General features: G+C 40.0%; 2 protein-coding genes, 1 long non-coding RNA gene and 1 pseudogene across 7 annotated transcripts; 2 read left to right on the top strand and 2 right to left on the bottom strand.

Moving 5' to 3' along the window:
* Positions 1-1696: 1696 nt before the first annotated feature.
* LOC115669847 (uncharacterized) lies at positions 1697-4074 on the bottom strand (annotated as a pseudogene).
* Positions 4075-8098: 4024 nt separating this feature from the next.
* On the top strand, positions 8099-9190 carry LOC130137452 (uncharacterized). Its single transcript, XR_008815885.1, has 2 exons — positions 8099-8306; positions 8400-9190. It is a non-coding gene; the product is annotated as an uncharacterized LOC130137452 (long non-coding RNA).
* Positions 9191-11398: 2208 nt separating this feature from the next.
* Positions 11399-13509, top strand: LOC115669857 (probable serine/threonine-protein kinase PBL3). The gene is made up of 5 exons (XM_056308107.1): positions 11399-11638; positions 11847-11993; positions 12133-12258; positions 12723-12846; positions 13025-13509. The coding sequence occupies exons 1-5, from the start codon at positions 11399-11401 to the stop codon at positions 13468-13470; spliced, it is 1083 nt and encodes a 360-aa protein (XP_056164082.1). The 3' UTR covers positions 13471-13509.
* A 1182-nt stretch (positions 13510-14691) lies between these two features.
* Positions 14692-19878, bottom strand: LOC115671706 (transcription factor MYB124-like). 5 transcript variants are annotated; one of them, XM_056304398.1, is made up of 13 exons: positions 19547-19878; positions 18912-19319; positions 18741-18787; positions 18605-18661; positions 18415-18487; positions 18204-18259; positions 17948-18127; positions 17732-17865; positions 17378-17526; positions 16871-16935; positions 16566-16786; positions 16309-16457; positions 14692-15439 (listed from the first exon to the last, which is right to left on the bottom strand). In XM_056304398.1, exons 2-13 carry the CDS (start codon positions 18996-18998, stop codon positions 15329-15331), a joined length of 1329 nt encoding a protein of 442 aa, XP_056160373.1. In that variant the 5' UTR covers positions 18999-19319; positions 19547-19878; the 3' UTR covers positions 14692-15328. The 5 variants fall into 5 exon arrangements, with proteins under 5 accessions (XP_056160373.1, XP_056160377.1, XP_030449207.1 ...); XM_056304402.1 differs by having other exon boundaries at positions 16871-16932; XM_030593347.2 differs by having other exon boundaries at positions 16871-17010; positions 17378-17523.
* Between the last annotated feature and the right edge of the window lie 1949 nt (positions 19879-21827).

The following is a 21827-nucleotide window of genomic DNA, read 5'->3' as shown; positions in this document are numbered from 1 at the left end:
GTGTGAGGGGGAGATTGATGAGGTTTTCCCATATCGGTTGTAGAATGGGTTGGTGGTCGGTTTATAAGTGCGAGGGAAAACCTCAACCTTTCAGCTAGTTTTTGGGATGAGAGAGGCCCAAGACCACTCAACACTAGTGCTACCACATCTTCAATTTCGGCAACTTAAATATAAATCAGAACCACCAATGAAAGAAGCTCTTGATACAAATTGATGCAAACAAGCAGCATTACAAACTGGCGCTCCATTAGAAGTTCTAACAAAGTTCATGATGCTTTTGTTGTCACAAGTAAAGCTAAAAAAGAGGGTATAAGGTCAAAGCATATAAGCCGAAATTGCCGCCCTCGTGCCCACGATAATTATTCAATGAGGAGTCATCTGGACTAGAGATGAGGCTGGGTTCGAGGCCGATGTGCGGGTGACTGAGCTTTCAAGCACTTGTTGGTGATTATTCTGAAAGCTTCTAAAGTAGCAACTCCAACTCATATATAAATACAGTAGGAAGATGTTTGCTTAGCCCACATAACCAAGCACACAAAAGGAAATTGAAGCGTTGGAGCTGGTTCAAATTCTTTCGAGGCCAAACATGGCCGTGCACTCATCAAGTGTCCCCTGGAGTTCTCCTGAACACTTCAATGGGGATTTGAAAAGGAAAAAGAAAACACAAGTGAAGTTCCTACTGAAGTGTTTGGGGGAACTCCTGGTGCCACATGATATATACCTTCACAATAATGCAGTTTTCAAGTGCCTGAGTATGTATTGTAAAGCCCCAGGTCCCCGCTATTGTACACATATTGTCCGCTTTGGGCCTCACTGGGCCCTCACGGATTTGTTCCTTTGGACTTTGTACAGAAAATGCGTATGTACAGATAGAGAATCCCGAACCTTATAAGCCAATTCAGGACTCTCCCCTAGGCGATATGGGACAAGAGAGGCTCTCCCCCTTCCTTGCGCACATCCGAGGACTGAGGTGCGGACACACCGCCATCCCTCCTCCCTGTACACCGTTGCTTGGGCCATCACACTCTCCACCCCTTACGGGCACAGTGCTCTCGTTGTGGCCCCACACGTGGTCGGAACTCGGCTCTAATATATCACCTGTAATGCTCCGGGATTCGTCACTGTACATATATTGTCCGCTTTAAGGCCCACTAGACCTTCACGGTTTTGTTCCTCTCGGCTTCGCCCAGAAAACACGTATGTATAGATAGAGAACACCGAACTTTAAAACCAATCCAGGACTCCCCCTTAGGCGATGTGGGACAAGAGAAGCTCCCTCCTTCCCTACGCACTTTCGAGGACTGAGGCGCAGATGCACCGCCATCCCTCCTCCCCGTGCACCGCTGCCTGGGCCGTCACATGTATTAGCTTTGTGGTAAAAAGGTTTGTTTTATTTTGCCGTGCATGCCCATAGGAACACCAACCAAGTACATATATAACTGACATACTTAGAAATTCATGAATACCGGGTGAATTAATTTCATAGGCGGTCATCGCATTTCACGATAACTAGGAACTAATATTTCGACATTTCAATGTGATACGAATTGGCCTGATGGGCAGCGGTCCACTTCTAATGAACCATTTTTATTTCTTGATCCTTGATAGAATCAGTTTGGCTCGAGAATGAAATGAAACGTGATAACCAACTTATTTCTATCTGGTTTGTGACCCAAGAAACTAAATATTAGCTCTCTTAATTGACACACAAAGCATAAAGATCAGTCCCTCCTGTCCAAGTTGGATGGGACAGTGCCTGATACCCATTCCCATGATAAATGCACCCATAACTTATTGATATCCCACCATACACCGTGGCCCCTATATTGTATGGCCACAGGATCTTGCCCGTCTTGGCATCCATCGCATACACGGGCCCCTCCGGAGCCACCGAACCTGCGAACACGACCCGTTTGCCACAGAAACCGGCGCAGGTGTGGTTTTGTTGCTCGGGTTAGCCGTGGACCATAGTATTTCTCCGGAACACGCATCCAGGGCAACCCATGCACCTGCCGTCGTCATTCGGGTCGAGGGAGCAAGGGTGAAGTACTCTCGATTGCCGTTGGCAATGTTAGTGTAGACCCTTTTGCCGTCTGTGGCCGCGCCCCATATGCCTCCCCCTCCGCTGCTACCAGGTCCTGCCAGCTGTCATGTCGAGAAGAATTATATTTGAAAAGAAAATTAGTGAACTTCTTTGTTAAATTGTTTCACTTAGTTCATTGGTAGCGCTAAAAAATTTCTTCTCGCAATTGCTAAATAGAAAAGAGTGAAAAACAAAATACTTACTCTAACCATACTATATCCCCAGAGTCACGATCCAGAGCCCAAGCGAACCCGCTCTTTTGTACGGCAACCGCAATGTCACGCTCAGTTCCGTTCGTGAAGATCGTGATCAGCATCGGAGCCTCTCCGAAATCGGCATCCAAGTTAGGCCCTGTCGGGCAGTCGGGACTGTTGGGCACCAGACAAGCTGTTTACCACACGTCGTACCCTCCTAACTGCCGTGCCCACCTGATCCTTCCCGACTCCATCTCGAATGCTATAATCGAATTGAAGTTCACATCAGGCCCGATGCATTGGTCGGGCTCGGTTGGCGGGGTCTTCTGATTGTTTTGCCTCTCTTGGCATTCTTCCACCTCGGGCGGGGCTGTGTAGAGGTTGCCCGTAGCTACGTAAGCGAGTCTCCTCTTGGGGTCTATCGCGGGGCTACTACCCCATATGGCGGCTCCAGCGTAGCCCCCCGTTCACCACCGTTGTCAGGGAGCGTGTAGGTTTGCCATAGGATCGCTCCGGATAGAATATTTAGCTTAACCAAACTGCCTCTAAAGGTGCAACATTGCTCAGCAGGTAAGATCTCTTCGAGCGACGATACTCCAACGTAAAATGCCCTGTGTGTGTGTGTGTGTGTGTGTGTGTGAGAGAGAGAGAGAGAGAGAGAGAGAGAGAGAGAGAGAGAGAGAGTTAAATGGAAGAGATATGAGACCATTGACCAATAAATTACATGCAAGTCAAATCTGCACAGGAATAGATTGGATTTTAGAGTTTTGTAATAATTATTGAGATGGATGTGTCCTTTCTGCCTGCATTCTCTGATTAAATAGTCATGAATAATTATTTCTTGTGAAGTGCCAAAACGGAATACGAGCCGGTATTCAATTTAGAGTCAAGATTCTTCTAATCAATTAAGAAAATCATAATAAATTTATGAATAAATAGTATGATCCAGGTTGGACTTCTCATTAACGATTCACGAAACATCTATTACTAATGAATAATCCTTCTTCATTGGCGATTAACAAGCACGTGAAAAGATTCAACTTTCCCAACTTTTTCTACATCCGAATGGTGTAATTAATGATGCTTGTGTAAAATTTCTCTCACCATTAACAGTGAACCTAATCTATGTTCTTAGTTATAAAGTTCTAACCTAAAAAATTAAGCTAATAGGTGGGGGAGATTACATATAAAACTTAAGCATATAAATTATATAGTCAAGTGATATGAGATTTTGCAACATTTATCTCATGTGTAAGCTAGATTAGGAACGCACGTGGAATTTGATTAACGGAGAGGATGCAAAAGCGAAATGAAGTAGAGCATAATTGGCTCTAATACCATGTTAGAAAGTTCAACTAAAAGTTTCAGTTATTAGGTGAAGGGAAATCACATATATATAAAGAGTATATAAATTTCATTATCAAGTTATGTAAGATATTTCAACATTTCTTTTTAAATGATTGACTCAAAAAAGCATCCAATCAAATTTTTAATTTACTAAATGATATCTCTTTTAAGAAGCATTGGACTAACCCCAAGTAAGCCGTGCCGGAGGTTTGGGGTTTGTTTTTTAAGGGCAGTTCAGGAATAAAAATAAAAAATATATAAATAAGTGAGGGTGTTAGGATGCAAACTGATACAGAAATGACAAAATTTAGATGAAAATTTCACGTTTCAAAAGTGGAGATGGTATCTAATATATGAAAATGAAATTTGATATTTGCTTTTAATTTTCTCTTTATCATTTGAAAGCCGGAGATATCCCTCCATACATGATTCCGATCTTTGCTTTTCCATCATTCATAAGTATCTTTGAAGACACGAAACCATCCAATTCAATGATTGATTAACTAACTTGCTTACCTAAATTGGCATTAAACAGAATTGACCACTGAAGAATTGAATAATAGATATAAATAAAACATATTTATTTTTTATTCGGCTTTAACCCATTTCATAGAAACAAACTTATATTTCTTTATCAAGAAAAATGGTCGAGGAGGTAAAAGCTAGGACGTGGACAGATTTTAGCACTGAATATATGTTTTTTATGTGACATCCGCCCTTAGTTGGCCCATAAAAAGTAATAATTTTTTTTAATTTATTTAAAGCAAATCCCCCAAAATGACTATGAAAGAGGGAAGATAATAAAATATTTGAACTTATCACACTCTCCATCAAGATCTTGAAGCGGGGCCCTAGAAAATATTAGCATCATGAACTAGAAAAAAAAAGGTAAGAAAGAAAATCCATGTCGTGTACATTTTGTGATGCTTAAACTTCGTTCATTTTTTCCAGCATAAAATAAGGCAATAAAAGTTTTATTCTCCAAATTTATCACAATATGCTAGTGATCCAATCTCACTTGATATTCTCCTATCGAAATAAGAAAAATGCATCTTAGTTTGAATTTAAACTGTCGTCTCGATTTTAAGAGTTTGATCATAGTCATTCGTGCATAACCGTTTCAAGCTAAGTTAGGCTAGCATAATTTGAATTTGGCCCATATACTCTATTCTAAATCCTCCCCAGAGAAAGAAAGTAATAGCAAAGGCGACCCCAATTGCTAAGGATAGGTTTGGGATATACTACGTGTTCACAAGATAGAGTTAGCAATTGACTAAATGTCCAATTATTCAACTCACAAAATAAATTGCACTTAAGGAGAGCGTCTTATCAAGATGTTATTTCACAAAATCTTGTTTTCAGTTGTCCAGAAAAGTAAAACATCAGATCATGCCGTTAGATTTTTAGTAAAATAACGTCAAAAAGTATTGCACAAGAGATAGTATAAGAGATTGGGTAGTTATGATCCTCAAGTTAAAGATGAGTAAAGCCACTTGGGTAAAGAAGAAATTAACATTGGCGGCACTTTATTTTTCGTCAATCCATTGGTGTGTTTTCTCTTTCTTTCCTCGATTATAGAGAAGCTGACTTTTTGTACGTATCCAACTACAATTATATGCCCATAACATCCTTTTTTTATTTTTTCATAAGTGCACCCTAAAATTTGTCATGCAAGTACAATTAAGTCCTAAAACTTGTAAAAAGTGTAATCAAGGCATAAAACTTGTCATATTAATTCAATCGATCTTTCCGTTAACTCCGTCCAACTTGACTAAAATTATTGTTTTAATAATATTTTCTCTCTCCTACATGACGATGACGTGGCTAAATCATTAAACATAAGGCTAAAATGATGTCATTTTGGGCCAAATTTGATTTTTAATATAAATTTATTTGAATTCATTTTAAAAAATAATGTAAATTTAAAAAGTGGGGGGAGGGGGAGGGGGAGGGGGGGAGAGACAGGCGATGGGGACTGCAGCCCTCGCCGACGCCACCCCACTCTCGCCGACCGCAGGCGAGGGCGTTTGACCCCTGGCCGAGTCCCAGCGACCCTAGCCGGTCATTCCCCTCCCTCGCCAGCCAGAGAAGGAGGGGCGGCGGCAGCCCTCACCACCTGTCTCCCTCCCCTTTTCTTTTCTTTTTTTAAATTTAGCTTATTTTTTACATTTAATTTAAATAAAATTTATATTAAAAATCATATTTAAGCCAAAACAATGTCATTTTACCGCGTCATCACCACGTAGAATAGAGAAAATAATTAAAAAAAAATCACGTCAATATTTTCTGTTAATCAAGTTGGATGGAGTTAACGTAAGGACTCAATTGTACTAATTTGATAAGTTTTAGGACTTAAATTGCACTTTTTATTAGTTTTAGGACTCAATCGCACTTTCGTGACAAGTTTTAGAGTTTCCATAACACAAATGCTTTTTTTTTTATGTTAGGAAAAGAAAAGGATTCGAAAATAAATTAATGTTCATTAGGTACATCGATAGTGAAAAGGAATATACAAAAATGACAGTCCATCGATTATACATGTGCTTACTATCTATTGATTCTTTGCACATAGAAATGATGGGATAATTACCAAAAAAAGTCATAAACCTATTGTATGGATGCCAATTTAGTCATAAACATTTTAATTTGGCCAACTTCGTCCTCAACTTTTTGATAATTTGTTAATGTAGTCTTTTAGGCCAATTTGACCGGAAATCGCTAATATGGGAGCATTGACCATCTTATGCGGCACAATGGTGCTAACATGACAACTTTCACAATTTTTTAAAAAAAAATTCTGATTTTTTCTATTTGCCTTTTCTTTTTCTAAAAAATTTAAAAACACAAAAATTGTCCACATTAGCGCATATCTTGCCACGTAAGAAGGCCGACGTCCACATTAGTGATTTTCGGCCAAAATTGGCCAAAAGGACTACATTAGCAAATTGCCAAAAAGTTTAGGACTAAATTGGCCAGATTAAAGATTTATGACTGAATTGGCATCCGTACAATAGGTTTAGGATTTTTTTGGTAGTTTTATCTAGAAATGGTCTAATCTTTTTATAGCGGGCGGTTGTTTTTGAGATTTGTGAAGGGTGATTGATTATGAATATAATTTCTGTTCTCCCAAAAAAGAAAAGGACTTTTTTCAGAGGGAATGGTTCATAAAAAGGATAAATTGGGGAGAGATACTGAACCTGGTCTGAATTGTGGGTCTAGTGAATTGGGTTGATGGGAGAATCTAGGGGTGAGTGGATGAAAATTCCCCTTCGCTCTTCTTCTAAAATATCCCAAGCTCTATCCCTCCACATCCTATTCAATCTTTTTCGTGAGATGCTTTCTCGTTCTCTCATGAGCACCCGGTGCATGCAGGCTATAATATCTTAGGGTTTACTACATGAGAGTTCGATTGTAAATTGTACTGTGTGGTCTATAGTTCTTGACATCATTACAAGTGTTTGTTAGGCTTGCTGTCCAAGGCTTCTTGATGGTTATAACTATTAGGCATGATAAATTGAAATGGTATGAGATCGATGTTCTTTCGCTCGCCTATTCACCATGCACATGGAAGTCTAACCCTCTATTACCTTTGTCATATACAAAGGCTTGAATAGGATTCACGAGAAATATATATAGATCTTTTCCTCAATTTATGCATCAAGCTTTCGAATCGGATAATCAAACAGATTACCGCACGAGAAAACTCAGTTTTCTCATACAAAATGGCACATAAGTACAAGGATTAATTAGAACCTAGTAAGAGGTTTGATTCGTATCTACGAGGAAACTATTGAAAACGAAAGGACCAGAGAGAAACGTACCAAAGCAAAAAGGTGTGGCATGAATGGTCAATTAAATCTCGTGCTGATATGTTCTCTTCTTCAAAACCTCCCACTTAGCCTACAGTTGCGTCCATGTTCACTTGCCCTCGTGCGACTTTCTTTTTTCTCTATAAAAAGTAACGCGAGATATTCGAAGTCCGGTCTCCACCATCGATGTATGATAGACTGTAAATGAGCATTTAAAAAAATGTGTCATATTCTTCAACAATCAACAAAACTTTGTTGTATCACTGGCCCATACATCAATATTACAACCATTTTTTTCTAAAATAGTGTTAGATGCACTGAAGCGGTCTTCGCGATCGGTACATGACAGATTATAAGTAAGCAAAGTAAGCAATCAACAAAATTTGCCGCATCACTTGTACACCAATTTCGTAGGCCCATCATAGTATATCTAGCATTTATAATTGTCATAACAACAACAACAACAATAATATGTTATTATAATCATTACTATTGTTATTTTTATTAGTAGCAGAAGAAGAAAAGTTTCGTCGTCATTTTCACTCTACTTGCACATTGATACAAGAAGCAGACAAGGCATTCATGTAAAGGGGAAAGAAAGAATGAAGGAGAGTCCATTATAAATAGTAGGGCAAGAAACACTAAGATGAGCAAGCAACAGATGATTGAAAGACCAAAAACAGTGAAAAAAAAGAGGTCAGGTTGCCTCTAGAGTTCCCCCGAACACTTCACTGGGAACTTGCTGAGAGTTTCTCTCATCGGCTTATTCATAAATTTCCTACTGAAGTGTTTGGGGGAACTCCTGATGTTGCTTGACAATAAACTTCGCCTCGGTCAATGCTAACGAGTCATGGCAAAGCTAATACAAGGGAGGTAACCGTTGATTCATAGATCGCTATTATGTGATTGCAATTTTTGAATATGTTCCTGGTGTGTGACATCTGATTGTTCACATTACCTTTATAGGGTTTATGAAGGGCTTGTGTCTGGTTGGTAAGGTGCTCTGGAAATGTATAACATACTCTATTGCGAGAAGTGTTTAATCAGCTCATCTTAATTCATTGATACCCTCAGAAGCACTAGCCCTCGATCAATTGGTTGGAGCAGGAACGATCTAATTCCCATCTGGTTTACATGGTGATACTTGAATGCCCATGCAGCAAAATCATCTCCTTCACTGGAGCCGTAAATCCTAAATTTATTATCATTTTAACGTCGTTTCGCCATTTCCACGCTTTTTTCAAATTACAAGCATCATAGCTTACTGAACTTGTCAAGCTAGTCTAGCCTTACCTATCGAATGGAAGTCGTTGGGTAGTCCTTGAAAATAATTCACCGAAGCTAGAGAAATACGGACTCTGAATATTTGGTTTTACTCTATCTGTTTAAGTTGATTCAGCGGAACCCTAGCTGGCAAAGGCAAGAACCATCAAATAGGAGTTCATCATTACGATTTAAGAAAGTTCGTTTGCTGATAAGCAATCATCTTTATTCTCTTTCGACTGTCGCGGGGTGATCTTCACCAACTAAAATTAGAGAAATGGTGGTACTGCACTGGAAATTGCTCGCCGGAGGCAGTGGACGAATTCCAGTTATGTCTGTTCAAATTAAGGCTAAAGGAGAATCCACAGCTTCAGATCACTTGCTAATCTAAGATACTGTTCTATCTATTCATTTGCTCAATTTTCTTAATTTATTTTCGTGAGAGAAAGGTCAACCGACATTTATAATATGTTCACTTCTCTTTGTTTTCGTCATTCTAACAGGCTTGTTTCGTAGACTTCAACGGAGCTGCAAATTGATCATTGTTGGGATATGCTAATTGAAGATTGAATGAAGTCTTGGTTCGAACATTAAAATCTTATTCAGATGTAACTTAGGTATAAGCAATTTAATCATTCACATACGCTACTTTGTACGCTCGAGCAGCGGAATTATGTCCTCCATAAATTAATTTCATTGATTCTCCTCATCTTCTGGCACACTATTATTTTAGAGTACGTATGTACAGACATTGACTCTAATTTGCCTAAAGTTTAGTCGTATATCTCGTTACATGACTTCTAAAAATGAGAGTAGAAGAAGATATTTGAAAAATTAAACTAATGAGAGGAAAGGCTCGTACCAGAAATTTTTACCGCACCCGTTTGGAATCGGAGTCCAGTTAATGAAGGGGAAGAAGCAAAACTCGAACTTTCATTTCTTATTTATAGAAGTTAACATAATTGGCAAACCCTTATGTGGATATAATTATGTATGAATTAGAGGATCCCATCAATTACAAGATGCTTCATTCGCTACGCTCATGTGACCTTGAATTGTCGTGTCTTCTAGGGCTTAAACTAGAAACGGAACCAAGAAAAATTAAAAGGGTAGTAAATGGAAGTTTAATTTAGATATAAATACCATGCTAATTACTATTAGCCTAGACTAATCGAATGAAACTAAACAAATTTCTTATCAGCATATGGTTAAGAGTAAATTATTTCGCCTCCTAAAAAGTAGTAGATAATTTTTTCTTGTGGAGTTTGAAGAAGGACAGGCCTATTGTTGAATATTTATGTGGAACGATAGCTTTTCGATGATTGGTCGATATTTCAATTGCAAGTACACATGTTGGTCTCCTTACGCGCTACTCGTCGAAGCTGTTTTTATTTTATATTAAAGTTGATGGAATAATAGAAACACATCTGCGAAGGACTCTTAACAGAACCAGACTTTGGGGAATCAATCGGACGACAAATCAATCTCCTAGTTTGTAACTCTCAATTCCCTCAACATTGTGTCGTTCTTGTCGTACTTTTTCTAAATATGGTAAACAAGCAACACAAGAAAGTAGCCATCTGTTGCCACGTACCCAGAAAAGAAGTGTAGCTGATCATTTTGATACACATCTCATTAAAATTCTTGGAATCTTGGAGGAAATTCCCGCATCGTGGCCTCGAATGATTCCGAACATATCATAAAATTAATTCGATCAATTCCTTCTTCCACAAGATTCCTGGATTCATTTGAACCTTTGGTTTGGCCGCCCAAAACACACATAACTCAAATGTCTTTGTGCGCTCTACTAAGTTCCACATAGTCTGTTTCACCGAGTCATCTGTCACCAAAGCTCTGTATATCAATCTTCCCAATGTCTGTTCATTCACAAGATCTTTAGTTCATCCGAGTCCCACGTTTTGGCTTTTGATCCACGAGTGTAATCAGCAACAGGAGATTTTCATGGGGGATTGTTTCAGCAAAACCTCGAATCGAGACCCAAACCAAACTATAAACATCACTCAGCCTCCCGCTGGTTTGCCGTCATTCTTCTTCTATTTTATCTTAAAAGCAAATTTCCATTCCAAAGTTGAAATTTATTAGCTGAAATTCATCTCATATTGATTTGCTTTCGTACTTTCTTACGTTAAATCAGAGTGCACACCGCTAACTTCATGTCCAGATGAAAAACCTGAATAAAAAAAAAGGGGAACTTCATCAGTTTCATCAAAACCTCAAGAGGGTCTTTTTTTTGTAAAGTCGATTTCCAATATATTTACTGGATCTCTTCTTTATCTATTCATGAACATTGAAGTTGCAATTTAATCATCTTGGTGTAGGAAAGAGCAAAGAGAATGAACGACATGGTTTGCCACGCCAAGATCACAGAAAGCCATCCATTTCTTCTCATTGGTCCCTCAAAGGCAAGTTGATATCTTTTCTTGATGACAGTTTCATTACTTGCTAATTGTTTGCATGCCTCATTAATCTTCGTTTCACTCATGCATTCAAGAGCTTGTAAAAGAGTACTAAACACCTTTCTCATGAAATGAAATGCACACATGCCATTGGTGACTGGCCGGCTTTGGCAATTCCAGTTTTATCTCACCTAGAACTTGATTTGCATTTCATATTTCGAAACAGAAAAAGATGGAAATTGGAGTGCCTATTCACGAGGCCGGCAACGAGACGATGACTGCCCGATGAACAAGAAGGACGAGCTGTTCCATCCATATAGGCTTCACTGCTTTTGCTATGATGTGTTGAAGGATGCCACCAACAAGTTCAGTGGCACCAACTTCATCGGCGAAGGTGGTTTCGGAGATGTCTACAAGGGCTGGGTCAGCTATCGCACCATGAACGCAGCTAAACCGCACAACGGTCAGGCAATCGCTGTCAAGAGGCTCCAGGACAAGGGACCACAAGGTCAAGATGAATGGCTGGTAAGATTGATGCTCTCTCTCTCTCTCTCTCTCTCTCTCTCTCTCTCTCTCTCTCTCTCTCTCTATATATATATATACAGAATTTGTATAACAACTATGAATATTCTAAAAGCTTAAATTGTTAGATAAAAATATTATTTCGTACTATTTAAATGCTTCGACACACACACACTCTCTTATTCTAATCAGCTCATTGTTGTGCTGGAAGAATGAACTGAGGTTCTTGAGCAAATTGAACCACCCAAATATCGTGAAGCTCATAGGGTATTGCGGCAACAACGAGCACCGAATTGTGGTATACGAGTTTATGGCTAAGGGGAGCTTAGAAGATCAGTTATTAAGAGGTAAGGATCAAGCAATGAGGACTCTATTAATGAGAGGAAGGTGAATGAAATTTCATAAGGCCAGTATGTATTTGCAATTTTGCGCATGATTTCAAACCTAAAGAATCCAATTTGACTACACGCTTTACTGGAATAACAGAAAAACGCAAGGACCTAAGTTGGAGAACAAGAATCAAAATCGCGATTGGGGCTGCTAGAGGTTTGGATCATCTTCATACACAATCCAAGCCAGTCATTCATCGTGATGTTAAAACCTCTAACGTTTTGCTTACCTCTGTATGTTTCTCTTTTCTCTATATTTATGGTACAATTGCAGCTCATAAGAAAAAAGAAAAAAAAAACACCATACGATGGCATAGATTACAGGTTTACAACACCTAAAACGATAAAAGTGCAGAGAGATGATAGTTTGGTAGAGTGTTGTTTACATTGTAGGAATGAATGAGCACACATCGCTGTGAATGAATGAGCACACATCGTACTCTACAACTGTGAATGAATGAGCACTATTGTTGTCCATGCGTACTCTACAACTGTGAATGAATGAGCACTATTGTTGTCCATGCGTACTCTACTACTGTGAATGAATGAGAATACACTGTCATATCTGAGAACTATTATTGCCCATGCGTACTCTACAACTGTGAATGAATGAGCACACATCGCTGAACGAATACACTTGGTAATATTATTCAACTCGCTCACATAGTCATTGTCAGTCATCCTCTATGATATTGCAGCACTTCGACGCCAAGATATCGGACTTTGGCCTTGCCAAATATGGACCTCAAGGCGATCAGTCCCATGTCTCATCCAGAGTTCTGGGCACGAGAGGATACTTTGCGCCTGAATATATTGCCACGGGTATTCTCCCGATTGATTTCTTTATTTTTGTAATAACGTTGGGTTCTTATACTTGTAAGTAATATCGGTTATATTTCTTATATGGTCAAGCTATTCAAGCTTTAAGAAAATAGTTTGATCCATTGTCGACTCCACAATATCGCCGAGGCTCATATTCTTTTTCCGTTGTAATTGGCAGGTCATCTAACCCTGAAAACAGATGTTTACAGTTTTGGGGTTGTTCTCCTGGAGATCTTCTCGGGCTCTAGGGCGATAAGGAAACCTTCCAATGGGACAACCGGAAACCTCGCGCAATGGGCGGAGCCCTACTTGAAGGACAAAGTGAAGTTGCATCGTGTCATGGACAGAAAGCTCAAGAGGAACTTCCCCGCGCAGGAAGCCCACGAGTTTGCGGAAATCATCCTCAAGTGCCTTCATTTGGACCCAAAGAGTCGACCGACAATGGCCGAGGTTGTAGCTAGACTAGAGGAAATCCGAAGTGTGAGCAAGTTAGCAACCATAACAAGCCAAACTCCGGCATCTCTACGCAACCTAGAAGGAGCCTCTAATAGTAAGGACATGTTCAGAAAACCAAAAAAGAAGAAGAAGCAGCAGCAGCTCGGGATTGGAAGCAACGTAATGTAAATCGAGGTGACGGCTTCGTATTGATTGTTTGAGTTTAACTCAGTTGTTAAAATGTTCGTGTAAATTTTGTTGAGTTTTTGCGGCTCGATTTCTTCCCGAATCTGTTGTTACGGAGTTCGGATCGAAGCCCAAGACAGTGTAATTTACGAGAGAGAAATTGTCGCGAGAATAGCTAGAATTAAGGTTTGGTCCAGGCCACACTAATCGCTGGACATTGGTGCAGAAATGCATGAAAGCTTTTCGGGCATTATCAGGGTGTCCACCAAAGTCTCTGCCAAGGAAAATGGCAATATAACGAGTAACATGCACGTAGAAGAAGTCAGCCAATTGTAACTTTCATTTTTTTTTTTTTCAGGTGACCCGACCCGTAACCTCTAAGGAGAAGATTAAAAAAAAGCAAAATTTGCCATTATTTTCGTAATTTCTGGTTGCCGATTCTAGCGAAGGCATCGGGTATAACTTCTCGTTCTCAATTACATGTGAGCACTCATTGGTCGAGACCTCGTAAAAATTTCAATACACAAATGTCATAATGAGCGAGATTATGACTTTTTTGAGTCTAATAAACTTAGGAGGTGGATCTCAGCCAATGGATGATGTGGTCTCCCATAATATCCGATCCGCTTATGTACGTTCAAAGTATCAAATAAACTTTTTTCCGAAAATTTGTCGGACCCGCTTGGTTCATTGTAAATTTCCTCTTTAGAAAACAAAAAAATCAGGAAGCTCTTGTTTGATAGATCCGGTCGGGTCTTTTACCGGGTCGAACCCGCCCGACTGAGGACGGGCCTTCCCGATCCATCGGGTCCACCACCGCCCGCTTCTTCTTCTTCTTCTTCTTCTTCTTCTTCTTCTTCTTCTTCTTCCTCTTCTCGATTTGCTCTCAGATTACTTCAAGTTCTTCCCCAACAATTATGCCTCGGCCGTCGGAAGATAGAAGGGGTCAAAGAATGCGTGTGAACGCAGGCGTTACGAGGCAGTTTTGATCCGACGTAAATTCATACTGCCCTGCTGTTGCTTTTGAAAGACATGCATTGTTTCTTCGTGGTTCGTGACTGAACACGGCACGAGCAAGCGTGCATTCGTTCGCAACGTTTTGCTGCGTCTGGGCACGTGCATTTGTTCCTGATTTCTGCTTTCTTTGTTGTTGGTTTTTCGAATGGGTCGAGCTGATTCTCGAGCATAGATATTAGTGCATGAGAATACATGAAAGAAGAGGCATTTACACACCGAAAACAAACCGCACTTCCATTGGATATCAGTATAGTCCGATTACATCTGGAACTGGGAGCAACAGAATATTTCTATACTTCTATGAACACCCATTGACTCTCTCTCTCTCTCTCTCTCTCTCTCTCTCTCTCTCTCTCTCTCTCTGTTCGTAATGGAATAATTAGGCAAGCTGTAGGCCGAAAGGAGGAGCCGATGTGTAACTACACTCTGTCGGCGAGAAGCCGCATTTTCTGTACAAATGACAAGCCAAAATTGCATTGTAGCTGAAAACACCGAAAATGAAAATCGGGGAAGAGTAAGACAAACGAAAGAATGAAACCCGGAATAAGCGGATTGATTTTCAGTTCGAGTAATGGGCTGGTGACTCATATAGGACGGAAGGAGATGGAATCATGACTTGTGGATGAGCTAGTGTTCTGTAACACTTTTAAATCGGGATTTACCGAATGGCAAATTCAGATTTGATACTGGCTGTTTAGAACAAGAATTTGGAAGGGAAAAGAATGCGGAACATGTTTCCGGCGGCTGGAGAAAAGACGGGCTAGATACATGCAAGATCTTTTAGGATAAACACTAGAATTTGTTGACCATGTGAATAATGGATTGTGGAGTTCAGGTTGGTGGTTTAGGGGTTCTGGAGGAGGGCTCTTTTGCATGCTGGGGGATTAGAAGGATTGATGCTGGGGATTGGACAAGGGGACTCCATTCCCAGTGTTTTCATTAAGAAGTTCTTTTCCTGAAAAGAAAAAGGAAATTGCAGTCAGTTGTGCATATCATTTTGTCACTGCTACTTACTAAGAGTCCTTGCAAATGTTTAATTGTGACGAAAGAAACTCCTGGTTGTCTTTACTCTTGCCATCTAGAAGCAAAAATTTATCCTTTGCCTCCGACAGTCCTAGATAGATGCAATCAGTCGATGAAGATGGCAGAAGTCTCATTTAAGTCCATAATACATGCTCTGCTCTTAGAAGGTTCAATAAGTTAAGGCAAATCTTACCATCGCTTGAAGTTGGTTAGTGGGACCTTTTCGTATTAGCTTGTGTCAGTTATTTCTTGAAATCTAAGCTATGTTTTGAACCGATAAAGGATTTTTGCTCACGTTAATATGGCCAGAGATGCTGGCAGATGATGCCATTACCGCATCAACATTGCAAAGAGACTGGACAATTCTTTTTTTTGCTCTTTTGCGGTTTGACGCTAATAATGTGGCCTAAGGGCCATCTTACAAGGACTTTAGTGGGGTGTCTGCAGTAGACAGCTAAGTATAATCATAACCTCTACAGAGTGATATTGATAATTTTTTATGATATTCCTCCTAAGAGCTGAAGTTTAACCGTGGAAGGCTAAAATTGGCAGAATGCTTTTGGCTCGATGATTAGTGAGACAGTCTGGCCAATAGATACGACTTCAAGAGATTTATAGTTTTACTGGCTAGGTTGGAAAACTGGAAACCTTCAGTTACTCTATCCCGATCGGGATTTACTCATCAGTATGACATGTATGTAGATGTATGATGCTCATTGTTCTTTTAAAAAGGAACAAAGACGGGACCGCTATTTGCTAAGTTCATGCCTTTAAAAGAAGTCGATTGATCAGATTACTTACACTTTCTGAGAACTTTGGGCTGGGAATTCCTGCTGCTAATGATCCAAACAGTGGGATTACTTGAAGAGGCGAGCCAAACTCTGTATGTGATAGGGCAGGACCAACTCCACTTTCATTTATTTGTTCATCAATGGATTGGAGATTTTCTGCTGCCACAGGATCTAACTTTTGTCAGTTCAATCTACTTTTGCTGATCTACTTATATAAAATAATTAAAGTATTCTGTATGCCTTTTCTTGTGAGTACAAGTTCATAACCTTGACCGGTCGTTGCATGAAATAGTATTGCCACATTCTGGTCATTGACAAATTGTTCAGTACGGATTGGTGGAGCTGCAGTTTCAGTTTCAACATATTCGTCTAGTATCTCTCCCCTTTGTCGAGTGGGTTCTGTTCCATCTATAGTTCCATGGAGCAATATTGTTGAACCTGTGCTATACTCGGAGCTGGCTGGAGACGCTTCACATATATCAGGTTCCCTGAATTGCAAATGATCTATTAGTACTTGCACATATGGTGAAGCTTAACTGATGTCTCGTCTCATCTCATAGTGAATCTATTACCTCGACGATTGACTTCCCTCAATGCTACTTCCCAGCTCCTTGAGTAAGTCTTTGAAATTCTCCTGCTGAAAGTCAATATTGGAGATCTTATGTTCATGGAGTTCATCTCCTTTGGCTTGATTCAGAAAATCCTCAAGAACCTGACTTCAGATTTTTCCAGTATTAGAGTGAATATATATGTGCCGCTGCTGATCGCAGCATCTTAATTATTGCTTGAAGCATTTGATACGGCCATGCATATGCTTTAAACTGTGTAACCTCAAATATGCGGGATTTACCCATAACTGAAAATAAACTGGTCTTTGCCACATGAGCCGGCTTTTGGGGGGTTTAAGGAAGGTCTGGCCAATACCCTTTTGACCCACCACTCATGAAACAAAATAAAAAGAAATAACAAAAGCCTTACCGATATTGTATCAATGAGTAGAAGGAGGGTTCTGTTGCGTTCACGTTGTTGTTTAAGTTGTGCTAAATGGAGGAACTTATGAGCGAGCATTGAATACGTACCTTCCAAGCATTTTCTAGACTCTGGCATGTGCTTTCTGTGTTCACTTTTAGTGCAAGTGAACCAAGCAATTCTGCTTGCTGCATCAAGGCAGTGATTTTGGGATCATCTTTGCTGAGAAATGTTCTTTCGTTTTTGCTATCCTTGGCTGCTGATTTGTCGAAACAAAAGTAGACTGCATGTGAGCAGCTAAACAGTTCTGTTGTCTGAATTAGGAATACTTAAGTTTTAATAATTTCATCGACAGGACTGCTCTTTTGTCGATTAATTATGCTAGATATGACCATACAGTCTGACAATGCACCATCATAGCTATATCTAACTGACAAAATACAATTTTTTCCAGGCAAACTAACCATAGTTGTTGTGGATGTTCGAAACCACTACAGAGAAGGGAGTTCTTGGCTGCTGATGAAATGCCACTCTGCATTTCCCGTACGATCTCTCTCCAAAGTTGCAAGCTTCTGTAAGATCAGGAACTTGAGTCCTCCTGCTATACAAAAGAAGTGGTCTTACTATGTAGAACAGTGACTTCATGGAAGTTTCTTCGGGGAGACGAGTCTTGCAAGTACCTCATCCTTTTTGTATGTACTGCGCTTTCCGATGTTTCCTCCAAGATGGATGTATTGTAGGAGATGACCCTTTTGTTATTGGTGTTGAAGAATGGAAATTTATTTTCTTTCGTCAAGGCTTCGTATTTTGCTCTCTTCTTGCATAAGGTGGTGAACCGATTCTTCACGGCGTTGTCCGTCCTGCTAGTGGTGATGAGTCATGGTGCATTGAGTAGTTTTTGGGTGGGGAAGATGCAAAGCAAGAGTTAAAATATACCTGCCTGAAACCACCTTTGATATTTCTGTCCATCTATTACCAAATATCTTCTGAGCCTGCCGCCACCAAATTTGTAATTGTTTAGAACCATAAGTAATTTATGGACATAAGATAATTCAGAGGATCTCTCTCTCTCTCTCTCTCTCTCTCTCTCTCTCTCTCTCTCTCTCTCTCTCTCTCGCTGCTCATAAGAATACAGAGCATCGACTACCTCGCATAAGAGCATGTCCTCCTCTGGCGACCATCCACCCTTTTTGAAATCAGAATTCAAGTATGTATACCATCTGCAACACATATTTTACTTTTCATCAACATCAAACCATACACAACACTGAGAATTGCTTGAAGAAACAGAGTATCATGTAAGACACATAGTTCGATCAGTAACAGGAAAAACGAACCTTCTCCTGCATTGCCTCGCCGTCTTATCCTTGAACTTAGACGCGATAATCACCCAGCTGCAAAATAGAACACATTATAAGAACTTAAATGCGACTTACTACGTTCGCCCGAGAGAGAGAGAGAGAGAGCTCATACTTGTCTGTTCCATGAATTGTAATCTGTTCACGTAGTATATCATCCTCCTACATATCAACTCCATTTAATCAAATTTTATAACCAGCAGAAAAACTCTAGAGAAGGTAATGATATTATCACGTTCCTTGAAGCTAAATGAGTAAGTGCGGAGAGAGAGGCAAGAAATGGAACCTGTTGAGACCATGTGACAATATGCCTCTCCTTCTTCACATCTCCATTGCTGCCACTACCATCACAATTCCTCTTCATTTCCTGCATATCTTTATCCTCCACTTCTATCTCTTTCCTCTCATGCTCCTTTCGATTATAAAAAAGCTGACCCAATTCAACTCGTGGTACAGAAGCCGAGCCCTCACCGTGCAGTCTTATAATGAATAAGAAACTGCACCCACAAAAGGGAACCAACTGGTCTTCCCGCTCTGTCTCTCTCTCTCCGTCTTCACAGTTACTTCTCACTGTTTGGTTCAAAAGGAACTGTGTAAACGAAATCAAAAGCTTCACTATACCCTTTCTTCATCCCAATTCGCCGTCACCTCGGATTCTTATCTTTCTGAGCTCGCTTTGATCAAAGACCCTCCTCTGCATTCAACCAAAAAAGTCATCATAAAATAAGGATTTTAACAAAAGTGGAAGGACAACGGCTTTGCCAAAAAGTCTTAACACAGGAAGAGCTTCCTTAGGCACAGTGCACCGCATCGCTTAAATTCATCGGGATTCGCGAAAACTTCGCGTGATTATGCGCGTTTTCTTTCCTTCTAACAGAATGTCACTACAAGTGACAGAACAACGCGTAGCTTTAGCTTTACCTGGTGAGCCGCATTTGATGATGATGATGATCTTGTCTTTGTCTGAAAATTTCTTACATGTACATATATACACACTCATGGTTCATTTTGAAGTGCTTGAATACATCCTCTTGCTCCTGAGGATGCTGACTTGCTTTCTGTCATTTTTTCTCTCTGCAGAGAGGAAAAACTATTAATACAAATCAAGGGATTCTTGCTTTAGTGCGCGGGCATGAGAGGGTGTTTGAAAAAAAGCTCTGAAACCCACGAGAGCATATTAATGAATGGTGGCATAGAATAAGGCCACACATGCACATTTGTATAAGAAAGAATATATCTACTTGTGTGTAGAGAGAGAGAACAGAGAGAGAGAGAGAGGTGATATGATGGGTATGGAAGTAATGGGTCAATTTCACATACCAAAAATTTCATTTTGTTTGTTATTTTTTGTGTTCATCTATGTTGCTATTTTTAATGGGGCATGATGTTCTTCATGACCTAACCCCTGTCATGCTCACCTTTTTAAACTTCGGACATTTTGAAAAAAAATATCCAGTGCTGCTCTGCTTTCTGGGGCGTCGTTTGTTCATGCCGGATGAGCGAGCTTCATTATTTTGCCCTTACACTCTCCTGAGATACATTTCAGGTTCACGCGCCCACGTATGGCGCGTGAGAAGAACGCTGGTCTGCCATTGGAGGAGATGCTGATCCCCTTCCGTTATCTGCATCATTCTTCTTTCAAAGTTGAATCTAGTTGGAGAGTGAACGAGAGATATCTCACATGCGAACAGACACTGTTTTCCTGTTCAGATTACATTTTGATTTTTGAAATTTTGATTATGTTTTTGCATGATGTTTATCGTAAATCGACAATGTTTGGCTTATGTCTCTCGACTGACAAATTAACATTATATAGTTACGTTCAGGCGATGAGTGAGTTTGTGGGAAAACAAAGTTATCTTCGTAGTAACACAATGTAATTCTTATAGATCCGGTTCGCACGTAAGTCAAATATTATTCATTCGAAATTTTCTATAATGGAACGAATCAACTGCAAATTTTCCCTCTTTCTTTTTTTTTGTTTTTGCCAAATCGATAGCTCTTGTTAGGTGCATTTGTTGCTAGTGGTATGATTCTTTCCTTTTGTCTTCTCTCGTATTGGGTTCATCCTCACCTTCCGAAACGACTGGCGACAGGTGCTTGGGAATATTTGTGTAGATCATCTCTCTTTAATGCCCACATATAAAAACTTAGGACTAACTTTATGGTCCATGCTTTTTAACGATCGTATTCAGAAAAATAAGATATTAATTCGATATTACATGATTTTAACACTATGTTTGTACACACATTAAGAAAACTGTGCAACATTCTGAGGTAATTTCTATACCCGATATATTATCACATTGCCTTTTGACAGAGGACTTTGGACAAGCCGAGGAATAAGCAAGAGAAAAAAAGAACAAGACTTCTATGAGTTTGCTTTAAATTTGGATAAAGTCACTAATGAACAAAAGCAGAATCGCCTCTTTCTCTGTCAAGGTACTCTAGACCTGAGGAAGTCATTTATCTTATTTGGCCGATGACAATATTTATCAGGTTTATTAATTTCTAGTTTTCACTAACATGGGGATGGAGATTGATTCTCTTTGAGAACATAGCCAGTAACCCTCATCAGCACATCATACTGTGCCATGGTAGCGGCTTTGAGCCCGCCCCCATCCATCTCTTTACCCCAGCCTCCCTCTCTCTCTCTTTCTGTTTGTATATGTGTTTGCGAGCGCACGAGAGTGATACAAGGTTGTCGATGTCGGTCATCGGTGCCGACGACAACCTCTAAGCCACCAGCCAAGGCGGACAAATGGACCACCAAGGTGTTGGGGCTCCACCCTTCCATGAAACTAGACGATAGAGAGAGTCGTTGGTGTCGGTAGACAGCAGCGAGCAATGTGGGAGCGACTGACTGCAGCAACAGAGGTGAACACTATACTACAAGAGAGAGAGAGAAAGATGGTGAGATATCATGATGTTGATTGCGAAGTGGATATCACACGCAGCAAGATGGAAGAACCGTGAATCTCTCTCACGTTTCACAAGAAAATGCTCGACCCCAATCAAAACTTTTTCATGCAGTAAAAGAGGGACCTAAAAAGGGCATGTAATGGGAATGGTGGAGATTAGGTGAGGATTTAAGGGGGGGTTTGGTGATATTTGTCTCACCATAAGCCATCAAAGCAAAGACGACTCGTGAAAAGGGCCGACCTTGTGGAACCCTAAACAAAAGCTCAACTTGATACACACA

Source organism: Syzygium oleosum, unplaced genomic scaffold (assembly GCF_021117445.2).
Source record: "Syzygium oleosum isolate NSW1041296 unplaced genomic scaffold, Sole_v2.1 Sole_v2.02, whole genome shotgun sequence".
Taxonomy (NCBI): Eukaryota; Viridiplantae; Streptophyta; class Magnoliopsida; order Myrtales; family Myrtaceae; genus Syzygium; species Syzygium oleosum.
The sequence above is the reverse complement of the archived record's forward strand: the minus strand, read 5'-3'. Positions and strand labels throughout refer to the sequence as shown.